This window comes from Protobothrops mucrosquamatus, unplaced genomic scaffold (genome assembly GCF_001527695.2).
Source record: "Protobothrops mucrosquamatus isolate PMUCROS unplaced genomic scaffold, P.Mucros_1.0 scaffold140, whole genome shotgun sequence".
NCBI classification, from domain to species: domain Eukaryota; kingdom Metazoa; phylum Chordata; class Lepidosauria; order Squamata; family Viperidae; genus Protobothrops; species Protobothrops mucrosquamatus.
This window is the reverse complement of record NW_015386506.1, coordinates 1,051,753-1,066,178: the sequence shown is the minus strand read 5'-3', so window position 1 is coordinate 1,066,178 and position 14,426 is coordinate 1,051,753. Positions and strand designations below refer to the sequence as shown.

The window sequence follows — 14,426 nt, the reverse complement described above, 5'->3', positions numbered from 1 at the left end:
CCATGACAAGGGCTCTATGACTATCTCCCCCATTTCCAGATCATTCTGCCACTGGCCAGAGACAAAAATCAGATCCAGTGTGTGACCTCCTATGTGAGTGGGTGCATGAACTAATTGGGTCAAGTCCATGGTCGTCATGGAGGCCAAGAACTCCCGAGCCACCGCCGACGTTTCGCCCACCGATGGCAGGTTGAGATCCTCCATGACTATAAGTCTGGGGGTCTCCACCGCCACCGCGGCTATCACGTCAGCTAGCTCAGGCAGGGCCGTTGACACATAGCAGGGGGCCAGGTATATTATCAACAGGCCCACTTGCACCCCTTGCCCCCATTTCACAAGGAGGGACTCAACACCGTCTATCTGAGGCACAGTGGTCTCCCTTGGACATATACTCTCCCTTATAATGACCGCCACCCCCCCTTTTGCCTTGCCTTGCCTTGCCTTGTCTTTTGCCTTGCCTTGTCTTTTACCTTGCCTTTTGCCTTGCCTTACTTTACCCTGCCGGCCATGCCATGCCCTACCATGCCCTGCCTTTACATTTAGATTTGTCTTTCTCTTGAAAGTCACCTTTGCATTAGGAACTTATGTTTATTTAGTAAATTTGACTTGCCTTTGCCTTGAGGACAAGTGTAGACTTCATTTGAGTAGCCTGTGGAACTCATTGGGATTCAGTTGGTGCTGACACAGGGAATTGATGGAGAATACCAATTGAGGCTCAAAACCCTTAATAAAGATGACTTACAACCATGGTATGTGTGTGTGTACCTCACTGACACAGCATACCTCATTATCCTGAAAATGCCAAATCTAATCTGATCACAGAAGGTAAGAAGGGTCAGGCCATTCACCTGTAAAATTAATAATATGGTTGTTAAGTTCACAGCTTTTTTTGGCACAGTGGTGAAGAGAGCATGGATGGGAGACTGACTGGGAAGACTAGGTGCTGTAGATTTTTACCCCGGCCTCTCACCCCAACCCAGCCTGCACCGTTCTTCTCTTTCTTGTTCTTCCTCCCACTCACCTGAACCAGCTGCCCCTTCCTTTTCCTCCCACTTTCAGAACGTGGGTGCCACATCAGCCAAGCGATCAGAACGCAACCCTGCATTTCTGACCCATAGACCCCAATGCACCGCGCCCAGATGTTTAATGGCTGCTGAATCGAGTAGATCTAAAAAGCTAAGTTTTGTGCTACCCAACCAATCTGTGACTTATACCCGCAATTCAGCTGTAAATTTTCGTTGCTAAGCTAGGATGAGTGGAGAAGGATGGAGTGGTGGGAAGAGACCAAGAGGCACAGCCCCAGAGCCGGTGTGTGTGGTGGAGACGGGCTGAGCGGCTGCAGCAAGAGCAAGCAAATCGGGAAGGATGGGCCTTGGGGGTGTGCGAGGAGCCTGTGGCTGGGATTCCCTGCCAGGGCTTGAACAGGGGGCGCTGCAGGTGGCTTAAAGGCAGCGGCAATCAGCTGGAACACCGTCTACGGCCATACTACCCTGAATGCGCCCAAACCAAGATTTGGAATCCTAGCCTTCTTCGGCTGGTCTGCGCGCCCTAATGAAGATCTGATGGGTAGCTGTGCTTTGTGTCTGCTTGTTGAGAGTGGGGACGGCCTGCACTGCAGGGCAGCATGTGGTTGCCGAGCCCTGAATTTGGATCACCTNTGGAGGACGAGCAGAGCTCTGAGGATCGGAGCACCCACAAGCTTGTAAGTAGCGTGTGCGTGCTCCCAAAACCCGATATGGTCCTCTGCTCCCGCCATACCTGCCCCTCCCACTGACCGTACCTATCACACCACCCTCCGCCAGCCCCCCAGTCTCCTCCCTTACCACTCCACGCCCCCCAGACAGGACCGGCCTTGGCTTCCGAGAGGACTCCCCTGGTTCCCCTCGGGCCGACCCCGAACCCCCTAAAAATTTAGAAAAACACCCCTCTAAGAAGGCACCAAACCTTTCCTTCTTTACTTTCCTCTCCACCCAATACTTCTCCTTCCTTCCTTCCTTCCTTCCTTCCTTCCTTCCTTCCTTCCGTTTCTGCTGAAAGAAAGTGGGGAAAATATGTATTGTTTGCGTAGACTGGTTCTGTGTGTGTGAGTGGTTTGTATATGACACAAATAGAACTATTGGTATATGCAAATGAGGGATTAGTTAATTTTATAAATGTTATAGCTTAAGTTGCAGACAATTAATAGTTATTGAGGTAATTAAGATTTGTATATTCCTCATATCCTTCACATTTGTGGTCTACGGTAGGTATAAATACATCATGCATATGCACGTACATATACATATATCTTAAGCTACATATATTGACTATCCATAATTAATTAATTAATTTATATAGCCATCCATCTCATCTATGTGACTCTCAGCAGCATACAAAGTTAAAAATTGATTTCAGCTGAGAGATTTGTCCTGAGGACATCCAAACAGCTCTGTATAATTGCCCCATTAAGCTACAATTCCTGTATATTTTTATATTTTCCAACAAGATTTAACTAGTCCATTAGAGTTTGACTTTCCTACCTTGGCCTTTTTCTCATAACTCCTGATCCTTTTCCACCACAGTCTCATTCCATTCCCATGAGAACTCTTTTCTTCTGGAGCAATTTTTTGTGAAATATCTGGGAGGGCCTCCTTTGAACCAATCCTTATTTTCTGCGTAGTATGTCAATGGAAACTATCTTGAATAAGCCTTTCTGACCTTGTCACCTGCTTTGAGTGGATTTTACACATTCCATTTTCCATGCATGTTTATTCACAGAAAGACATGGCATAAAACTACACGTTACCTTTATGACTTTAGGAGAAGGAATGACAGAACCTAGGAGTGGAATGAAAAACCTAGAATTTATAAGTAGCCACAAAAGAACAAAATCCAACCGTTGACCCTTATCTAAATCTAAGCAGGTGCTAACCCTTAGTCAAGAAGATTCCCACGCATAGGTTTTTAGCAATAAATCAATTTAATTGAACCTTAACATGTGGATCTGGTCTTTCGTACCAAACAATGCCATAGTATTATATAATTACTGATAGCACATGCTAGTGATAGAGCACTGGCATTAATTTATCAATACGTTATTCATTGATTAATACCTGATTGACATTCTTTTTGTTGCTTTAATTATTTATATTAGTTTAAATCAATTACTAATAATTTTACAGATAGTACAAATACAGAAAATTGTATACAAAATTATGTTCCACTTTATTTAAAGTCTTATCCCAAAGCAAACACAAATACAGTATATCTACAGTTCATTAATAAGCAGATGAATCTCCCTGGATTTTTATTTGCATGTTTAAGAGTTATTTTTAATTCATAAAATTATTATGATTTCTGCCCCTGCCTTCCATTTTTCATGCGTCTGCAATATTTTAAGAATATAAAAGACATGGGGGAGGCATAACATAGACTAGAAAAAAGTATGTTGATTCAGAGGTTGTACTGATTTTTCCCCCATTTATGTTGTACTGCTCTTGTAACTTTCATGATGTAGAAAATGGGCCTAAATATATATATATTTATTTATTTTTAATTTCAGCTTTTCTGTTAGGCAACTCCTACATTTGATTGTGCACACAGTTGAAAATTCTGCTGAAGATTCAATATTCACAATGTGCCCTAATGCTCCTCTGTAACTACGTTTCAGAGGAAGCTCAAAAATAGTGCAATCTATCTTTTTTACTACTTTTTTTTTTAAATGAAGAAAATCGCTCAATACTGTAAGATTCTAGTGAATTTACCCATTGCCTAGAATCGGTTGCTTATTTTCAAGATGAAATAGACAGTTATTTCTTCTAAAGGAGCTTATATTAGGAAGTAGCAACAAGTGGAAATAGATAAAAGATGCAAAACAGTACAGTGACATTGATTGAAGATGCTTTTATAAAGTGTTGGCAAAGTATCAAAAAGAGCATTCTCTGTATGTCTAAGATACAGATATGACTTACCATTTGATAGGTGAATCTGATGAAATATTTAAATAATTATTTTATAACAAAAAGGCTTCAATGAGCCTAGTTAGTTGTTGGCTATAATGGAGGTTGATCAAACAACTCAGAAAAAGCAATGACATCATTTTTATTTTATTGCCAAGAAAACTCACCAGGAGGTAAACTTGACTTAAGGGCATCATTACTTTCATTATGTATCTCTTCCTGATATACTGACAGTCTTAAATGCAATGCCAGAAACTGACCTCAGATCTCTGCAGTTTGAGGCAAAAACCTTTGTACTATTACTATCTCAGCACCAAATGTTGGCATTTTGTTATTATTATTTATTAGATTTAATATAGTCATCCACTCGGATGGACTCTGGGCGGCTTACAAAATATAATTAAGAATTAAAAACATAAAATAGAACAAGACACCACAGACTAAAATCAACACAACCTGCTTCAGGAGGGGGAAAACACACACACTAGCTTCCCATGAAGTGTTGATCTTTTGCTGCATATTCAATACTCTTTCAGTCTAGTGCAGAATAAATATCTATGTATTTCATCTTTTGTATACAAGTATCATTCTTAGCTGTGAAAAATACGTATTCCAAGCTCATAGACATAGGCTTGTATTTAATGTTCATTATGAAAGTAATGGATTAGGATTGATCAGTGTTTATTTGTTTAACAAATTTATATAGCCACCCATTTCACCAGAAGTGACTTTATGCACAAGTGTTAAGATTTCTTTGGTTTTCTGCTTGTGCATTATGTGGGATTCTGAGTGCTGGGACCATTAGTGACATTGCAGTGGACTGAATGCATTCATTTTCCTTCCCCAGAAGAGACAGAAGGAGGAGACACCACATGTCGATGTGGGAACCACGTACCAGTAATCTGTATGTGTGCATGTGATTGCTTGTTGTGAGAGGTTACATGTGTGTATGTGATGGACTCCTGGTATTGAGTTCAAGTATGTGTTGTTTCATGTTTATGTTGTAAATATGGATGGATGTTTCAATCTAGTAGTGTTTATGTGCGTATAGTCTGAATAGCTATAAATTCAGCGTGGGTCTATAATCTGTATGTATTATACCAGTATGAGAGTATGTTTTATGTATGTTTGCAGAGTATGCTTCTATGTATGAAACAGGTCTGTGAACCAACTTAAGCTGTATTGTAGCAACTACACTGTTGTGTGTGTATAAACAGTCCAGTAAATTGAGTGTGTATTCAAATTGTTCATGTGCGACAGTATGTAGGTTGGTGTGTTGTGTGTTTGCTTACCAATATGTTAGACATGTGTCTTTTTATTCCTGTATCCATATGTCTGTTCATAAAGTTATGGTATACAATTTTATAAGATCACCAAAAACCCCTCGGAACATTCAGTGCCACAGACAAACACTTCCACAGCAGCATCTACAACTTGCAGTTGCTCCTTAAAGCTGTTAGATTAAATGAGATACAAAAGTAGAGATGTTGCATGTTAACAGACAATTTCCCTAGCAACTGATAAGAGCAGCTTTCTTAGTTATCCAACCCTGTATAGGTTCATTCAGTAAATCACCCTTTGTGCCAAGAGGACTTACTTTCAAAACAGTGGGTTATGGGCTGCAGCCTCAGGTGACAGAATGAATCCAAGAATTGAGAGGACAACCTAAGCACTGCCAGGCTGTAAATATGGGGTTGGTGGGGCCCTGGATCAGCCTGGATGCATTTGCTTCACCCTGGCACTGAGCTGAATGGGACTTGGTACCGCATGTCTCCCCTACTGCTATTTCTTCCTGAGCCCCTGCATGTACTTCTTTGGGTCCATCTTCCCTCCTTAGGCTGTTGGCGACTCGCCACCCTTTCAGAGTAGTAAAGGAAATGTCCCATTTGCTTACTAAATGGGCCAGTTTTGAGTAGCCCTTGTGCTTGCATGCAATACTTTAAGTCACCTTTACCATACCCCTGCTTGTTGATGAACACTTACTTCTTTTACTGTACTGTAAGTTTATTAAAACTGCAGTACGTGCAGACTGATGCCATATGTTTAAGTGATCTGGTGGGTTCTTTCACAAAGACAGTGTTGTGAATGTGCTGTCTTTGGCCTCATTGTCCTGTTGCTCAGGCTTATTGCTATATGCCCAGTGAATGTGGAATGAAATGCCTTCTAATGATTTGTCGACATTGTGCAAGTGGACTTGATTCTCTTATTATCCTGGGGATGCTGTGATTTTGCTGGGCATTCATGAAATTCAGGGAAACAGAGAATCAAGCCCCAATATGTGATTTTTGTATGGTCCTAGTTGCATGCTGTATGTACTGGTATGTGTTCTTGTGTTTCTGACAGGGCACAGATGAATTGAACCCATTTGTTTTCCTTTCCCAGGAGGGAGAGGAGAAGGAGACATCACATGTCTGTGTGGGAACAGCGGACTAGCCAGCTCCGCCGACATATGCAGATGTCCAGTCAAGAGGGCATCAACAAAGATGATCCTCCTCTGCTCAATCCACATGCCAGTATTTTTCGCAAAAGAAATTTACCGGAAAGCTCTGGTCCGGAAAAGATTGAGGGTGATCAAGGGAGTAGGCCAGAGGAGACAAACAGAGAAGGTCTGGAGCAAAAACTCCCAGGGTCCAAACCCTGCCCCAGCAACCGGGATGACCAGAGAAGCCCATCTCCTCAGGCCAAGAGGGAATGGGAAACGTGGCATCACAAATCATTTCATGGGAATTGTGATATCAATGACCAGGAAAGCAAAGGGAGCGTAAGCTTTGATGAAAGGGCTCGGCTCCGGCAGAGTCAGAGGCGTAGCCGACACCGCAGGGTGAGGACTGAACCGAAAGAGAATAGAACAGTTAGCCAAGAGAACGGCCCAGAAGGAGTCATGCCAGCAAAAGGAGAACAAAATGGGGATCGTAAGGAAAATGGAGAAGAAAAAGAAGCCGTTGCTGAAAAGGAACCAGTGGCTGACATGGAACTGAAAAGGTAGGCAATCTGATTCTGTTCTTGATGGTGCTTCCCCAAGGAAATAAATGGCCTATCTGCCTATCCATTCTTATTTTTGCGAACCATTAAAATAGGTGATTGCTAAATGTTTATAAACATTTAGTAAAATGCAGCAAATTGTAATAATCTATATTGACTATTATTGGAATGATGGCTAACAGCATTTTTATACGTTCAGATCATCTAGGAATTATTGGATTATACAAACAGTAAGAAGTGGCTGACAATTAAGTGAAGCCAAAGTGAAGTCCATTATAGAAACCGAAAAGAAATGAAGCTAGAGCCCAGGAGAATGGGATATTTCCTTTGTAGAATATTTTTACCCTAACAGACAGAATTAATAGAATAACAGAGTTGGAAGAGACCTTGGAGGTCTTCTACTCCAACCCCCTTTTCAGGCAGGAAACGCTGTACCATTTCAGACAAATTGTTGTCCAATCTCTTCTTAAAAACCTCCAGTGTTGGAGCATTCATAGTTTCTGGAGGCAGGTTGTTACACTGATTAATTGTTCTAACTGTCAGGAAATGTCTCTTTAGTTCTAGGTTGCTTCTCTCTTTGGTTAGTTTCCATCCGTTGCTTCTTGTCCTTCCTTCAGCTGTGTGACTTTCCTCTTTTGAATACTCTGCTTGTTTTGTGTACTGGCTGAATAAATATCAGAAAACATAATTTTCTTCTGCTATTCTTTTTTGCCATTTTTTAAACGTTCTTTTAAAATAAGATACAGGTAGTCCTCAACCACAATTGGGTGCAAAAATTCTGTTATTAAGTGAGACACTTGTTAAGTGAATTTTTGCCCCATTTTACGACCTTTCTTGCCACAGATGTTAAATGAATCACTTCATTTAAGTTATGGTTGTTAAGTGAATCTGGCTTCCCTGTTGACTTTGCTTGTCAGAAGGTTGCAAAAGGCGATCCCGTGAACCTGTTACACTGCAACCATTGTAAATATGAGTCAGTTGCCAAGCATCTGAATTTTGATCACATGATCATGGAGATGCAACAACAGTCGTAAATGTGAAAAATGATCATAAATCACTTTTTTCAGAGTTGTTGCAATTTTCAATAGTCACTAAATGAACTATTGTTAGTTGAGGACTACCTGTATATATCCAATAAGATGTATATCAAATAGGATAGGTAGATATGGGTATAGATATAGGTGTAGATACATATACAGATATATACAGTAGATTCAAATGCAGATATTGCCATCTCAGCTCCATAGATACTGCTCTAGACAAGCTACATGTGGCAGTAATAATTTAATATCCTTACAAGCATAGATGGAAGGGATGAGATAAAAGTGATGTACAGTAAAAACTCAGTTTTGTCGAATAATAGGGGGAAGGGGGTGTCCATTACAGTTGAATACAGTTAATAACACTTAAATGACATGAATCACATGCAAATTGATGTGATTCATGTCATTTAAGTTACTTGTGTAAACCTGCCATAATTATAGAGTTATATGGATGCTGTCAGTTTATACAAATTACATAAATTATGTCAATTAGCCAGACAGCTTCAAAAATAACAAACATCATTTATTATTAAAAAGAAAAACTATTTCTTTTTGAATCTCCTGCATGTGCTTCTTTGGGTCCATTTCCCCTTCTTAGGTTGTTGGCTATTCCCCCTCTTTTTGAGTAATACTGGAGGACTCTCTGAATTATAGACTCTTGATGAGCTCTCTAAAAGATCACAGAAGATAAAAGATAGAAAAGAATGCAGAAGTAAAAAGGGTCTCTTTGTAGCTTTGTTGCATATTTATAACTGCTACCACATACTGTACATGAATCTCGGATAAGATTAATTTGGACTTGTTATACTCAAACAGAAGGATTAAGCTAAGAAAAAAAGTTGTTTAGCTATTTTGCAATATGTACATTTACAATACATTAGGGTTATCAGATCAAAATTGCAAACAAAAATGTTATTGCTATCCCGTGGTTATCCAAATTTTACTGCCCAGTTCTGGGCAGTTCTACTTAAAATAAATAGAATTATTGGTCTTATTCTTGCTAGCAAGAAGTTTTCATTACACTAGTTTTATTTTCTGTCCTGATGGTACAGCCACAGAAATAAGGCAAGCAACAGAAGAATCAATAAAGATTGTAACCAAGCTATGCCAGCAAATCTGGAGAATAATAAAGTGGCTAACAGATTAAAAGCACTCAATCCCAATCTGCAATTGAGAAAAGGAGACTTAACAGAGTGTGGAAACTGTTGTGCAATATCCTTAATTTCACATGCTAGCAAAATAATACGTAGACTCATTCAATGCATATTGGAGCCATACAATGGAAAAGGAGATGCCAGCTGGATTTAGGAAGTCACTTAATACAAAACTTTATTGCTGATGCATGCTGGATGATTGAGGAAGCCAAAGAATGCTAAAAAGAAGTCAGCATATCTTATATTGATTATAGAATAACATTTGATTGTGTCAGTCATGTCAAGCTGTGAAATGTGCTTAGGAAAATGGGGATCCCAGAACAATTCATTATCCACATGCCATGCCTATAGGTGGATCAGGAAATCACAGTATGGACAGAACATGGCAAAATATATTTGTGTCCAGGTCGACAAAGGAGTGAGACAGGGTTATACTCTCCCCATATTTATTCAACCAATATGCTTAATGTATTCCAAATTGGACCAGAAAAAAGCAAGCTGATTTTAAAATTGGATGAAGAAATATCAATATCCTGAAATATGGAAATGACAGTATTCTGATAGCTGAAAATGCGAAGGATATGCAAGTTCTAGTAATAAAAGCCAAAGGATACAGTGAAAAAAATGGGACTAAAATTAAATATAAAGAAGACCAACCTAATGACAACAATCAGCCTTAGAATGGACAATCAAGTCATTTAAATAGTAGTTCGTTTCTATCTTTTAGGATCACTAACAACAGTAAAGAATCCAGCAACACTTAGAAGGGCAACTACAAAGGCTTTGCAAAAGATATTCCGATGCTGTGAGGTATCTATTCAAAGGGCAGGCAGTATTGTTCCCTATGACACTCTATGGAACTGAAAGTTGGATTTTGAAGAAGCAAGTTAGAAAAAATATTGACACATTTAAAATCTGGTATTTCAGGAAACTCCTGAGAATGTTCTGGATAGCTAAGAGAACAAACAAATGAATCATGACAGAATTCAATGCCACACTCAAGGCACAAATGACGAGGCTCAAATTATCCTACTTTGGACACATTTTGAAAACACCTAGCTTTCAGGAGAAGACAGTGAATGCCCTGACCTAAAGGATCAAGTTAGGGGCACATCACAATGGGGAAAATCTATCCATATAGGCACTGACTGACTTAATGGCACAAAATAATCAACCAATCCATTTTATTTAAATACATTTATTTAAATGTTGATCTACTTTGGAAGATTAAATTTAATTCTCTTCACTGGCTGTTTTTAAAGTCATAACTAACTTTGGCAGCAGGTATAGTACCGTGGTTAAGACTGAGTTGTGAGCCAGGTCATCCCGATTGTTCCAATTCTACAAGGCACTTTTCAATAAGGCATTATTTGTCTTGTTCCATTCATTAATATAATCCCATTCATTAATTCATTAATATAAACAGGACTATGCTAAGGCTACAGTATATTTTCTGAGTTTTTAGAGGGTTCTATATTGTTTTTGCTGACATGATATTCCCTTCAAAAATCTCCTTTGACGTACAATATAAATACAAACTGGTCATCCTTGCCAGAATTTTTGCTCATGAAATCAGAGGTATTTCTAGATGAGCCAAATATGTGCAGTATTTGACAGGGAGGTGGACCAGTTGATGCTGTTTCTAATCTGGAATCCTCTCATTTGCTGCTGCCGGTTTTCCAGCCATAATTCTTAACACAGAAAATAATTTAAGGAAAGCAGAATTGAAATTATAGCACCAAGCTTTGGGGGAGAAGGGAGGGAAATGCACAACTGAGACACAGTTGAAGATGTTTCCAGATGAAAAAAGTCAAAGAGGGTTGGAGAGGTTTTGCTAAAGGCTGCCATTCATGGCTGTACTATGACTCTGAGAAAGGCCCAATGACACCTTCCTTTTGCAGAGTAATTAAGTCAACCAGGGGACCTCATTCCTCCTCCATGGATAGAGTTTCCTTTCTCTTCTTTTCCCGAAACACCCTGAAGGATGTCAGGCTTTCTAGAAAATCAGTGAATAGAAAGGGAAAGGTTAATTGGCCTTACTCTGAATGTGGCATTTCCTGAAAGCAGAATGCAGATATAAAGGAAAATGCACACTACTCATGTAAGCAAGGGAAATCAAGCGGCCATCTTTGCACTGTAAAACTGACTAGTATGAAATTAACTTCATTGGAAATAGGCATCTTCCCAGAAAATTAATGGATTTTACAGGCCATTATCTTCATAAGTAAGTGTAATCTTCTAGCCTTCTTAAGTGTATAATAATAGAATAGTGTATAATAATAGAATAATAGATTAGTGCAAGTAAACATGTAAGCCAAAACGTGTTGTTATTCATTTATACAGGGTTCACATTGTTGAAGGGATGTAAAGTAGTCTCATGGCCAGGCTTTGAACCATACTAGGCAAATAGTATGCAATTTTAAAACCTGGAAAATAAGATAATGGTGGTGGTAGAAAACTGGAAGAACAGAGCACTGGCTGCTTCAAAATAGATGAGCAGAATTCTTCCACATACTGTTATTTAATAATTGCTGCATAGAGAGAACCTAATAAGACACATGCACTAAAAAAGCAAGTTTTTTCTGAAAATAGACTTTAGTTGCTTGTAGTTTACAGCAAAAAAAGCTGCAGTGCTTAGGAAGATCACATCTACAAGTATCCGATATATCTAAGTTATTTAAAACACTGTGATATCCTAGCTATTATTTTTACTCTTCTTCTCCTTCCTTTGCTTTGACTCACAAACACATGCCCATAATCTCTATCCCTTACCATGGCCTTCTCTTTCTAAATTCTTCACACAGGACCAGTGAAGCAACAGCAAATAATGCCGAACTTCCCATGCCTACCCAAGATCCAAGTCCCTCAGAAGGTCACCAGATGTTGGACAAAAGCAAGGAGGCCAGTCCAGTGAAGCAAGATGGCAGCAGCCTAGAGATAAGTGAGCAAGCGCTTTTGGGTGACCTATCAATGGAGACAGAGAGGACTATCAGCAGGAGTGAGCCTGATCTTTCATCTATCACTGCCAACATGGATAAAGCGACAGAGAGCACTACCATCATGATTGATGTTCAAGACTCCACTGTGGTACAGAGTAAGTATCCATCTCTTTTCTAATTTGACACCAAATCTCAATCTGTTAAAGGGAGATACAGATTGCCATGCAGCATTGTCAGCCATTCTTGGTTGAGATCAAGATATCCCCCTCCATGTTAAGATTTCAGAAACTTTTAAAGCTGATTTTATCAGGACATCTTTATTTCTATTTTTATCCTTTGTACTTTTTATCCTTTGTACTTTGGGTGGGGTTGTTTGTTTCATAATTGTATTAACTATGGATGTTTCATTTGGTTTTATACTCTGTGCAACATACCAAAAGACTCTGAATTGTAGTAGAGGGGAAATGTGGTCAAGAAATAAATTAAAAATATTCCTCTGCTCCTTTGTGTTGAATTGGGCCAAAGTTTCTTATAGATTTGTTGGTGCTTTCATAAAGAAGTGACTGAATATTATTCCACAAACAGACAGTTTGACTGAAGAAATTTTCAAACAGTTATAGGATTTTATTGTGGTGGACTTGTGTTGGTACTACATTGCTGAAATAGTCATCAGCTGATATTCTCTGAACCAGATTCATTTATTAAGTCTAGGGGGATGTCTTATAAAAGGACATCTGAAATGAGATGCAACCCCTTCCCAAATTCCTCTCTGGCTTGGCTCAAAATACATGAGTCATTTTCCTTTCCTTACCTGTTAAATTGCAATAATGATCACATGAACAGTTGATGGGATAAGAGATGGTGCCTTCCTTTCTTTGCTCTTTTTTTTCTTGTCCCAACATGTGGGCTATCTTTGGAAGGGGCTGCAAATCTCAGGGAAAGAAAGGCTTGCTAAGTCTCTTTGTGAGTGTTGCATTTAGAGCATCTCTCAGACAAACTGCCTTTCTCATATCCTCCAAAATATTCCAAAGGAAGGAAGGAAGGAAGGAAGGAAGGAAGGAAGGAAGGAAGGAAGGAAGGAAGGAAGGAAGGAAGGAAGGAAGGAAGGAAGGAAGGAAGGAAGGAAGGAAGATAGATAGATAGAAAGAAAGAAAGAAAGAAAGAAAGAAAGAAAGAAAGAAAGAAAGAAAGAAAGAAAGAAAGAAAGAAAGAAAGAAAGATGCCAGTACAGCTCTTGATCTGATACAATCCCAGGGTGAACATTTGAGAGAAAGGAAGGCTATTTAGAGGCTGGCAAGAAGGTTTATAGGAAGCTTAGTAAGAAATGGAGGGTGTAGACCTCATAGACCTGAGAGTTTATTTCTTCTTTTCACATCCTATATCACATTTTGAACTTTGGAGAATTTGCCCAGGTCATCATAGTTGATGAAGAAGTCATTCATCCCTTTTCTCACATGGAACCTGTTAAGTCCGGAGAATAATGGCGCTTGAGACGAAGCATTTCTAACAAGTCTTTATTCTCTGCTTCCAATCTACGAACAACGACAAGCCCAGAGGCGCGCAAGCCTCTATATATACCCTCCGATCCCCGGGCAATTCCAACCAATCACAAGGCAGTCCTTTCCTGCCTTGCGCATGCGCGCAAGGCCGGCGCCACTCAGTCTGGTCCTGGGCATCTTTTGCAAATGCCCGGGACTCTTGCAACTTCCCGCACCTGCTTCTGCAGGCACGGGACACAACACCCCTCCCCCTTAGATAAAATAATGCTGCGCCCAACATGGACGCCACCTTTCGTAGAAGGGTGTGAAGGAGCCGCGGTAGCATGGCGAATCATGTTGTTTTGTAGAAACTCCTTCTGTCGACCCAGGCAGACAGCAGCGATGTGGCCTTTCTTTCCGCACGCTCGGCAAATAGCGGAACGGAACCGACATTCCGCTCGCTTGTGACGACCACCGCATCCGAGGCAACGAAGCTCAGCTGGGCCCTTGTCCTGCCGATCTTTGGACCTCCTCCCAGCTGCTTGGTACTGCTTGTCCACCTCCTTGTGGATGGTTGCAGTCACTGGAGCGCTTCGAGTGGGCCGCAAATTCTTGACCACTCCACTTGCAGATTCTTCTGCTGAAACCTCTCGCAGAGCATCTTGGAAAGAGACATCTTCCATGGCGAACAGTTTCTGCTGTAAGTCTCTGTTCCTCAGTCCGCACACAAAACGATCACGCAGTCTTTCCTCTAAGTCCTTGAAATCACACGGTTTAGCTGCTCTTCTCAAAGCTGCAATGTATTCTTTTGCTGATTCCCCAGCTCGCTGATCCCTCTGTTCAAATGTGTGCCTCCAAGCCATGACAGATTGCTTGGGCTGGAAGTGTTCCT

The 14,426-nt window shown here is 40.2% G+C and overlaps 1 protein-coding gene across 3 annotated transcripts in view; it reads left to right on the top strand.

Moving 5' to 3' along the window:
* Positions 1-14,426, top strand: part of CACNA1E (calcium voltage-gated channel subunit alpha1 E) — a 291,680-nt gene that overhangs the window by 198,941 nt on the left and 78,313 nt on the right. For 2 of the 3 annotated variants that reach the window (XM_015813134.1, XM_015813132.1), the window contains exons 19-22: positions 4,786-4,842; positions 6,321-6,920; positions 8,257-8,295; positions 11,928-12,211. In XM_015813134.1, the coding sequence (XP_015668620.1) occupies positions 4,786-4,842; positions 6,321-6,920; positions 8,257-8,295; positions 11,928-12,211 (980 nt within the window). The remainder of the gene's footprint in view (positions 1-4,785; positions 4,843-6,320; positions 6,921-8,256; positions 8,296-11,927; positions 12,212-14,426) is intronic. The other variant, XM_015813135.1, reaches the window with a different exon arrangement.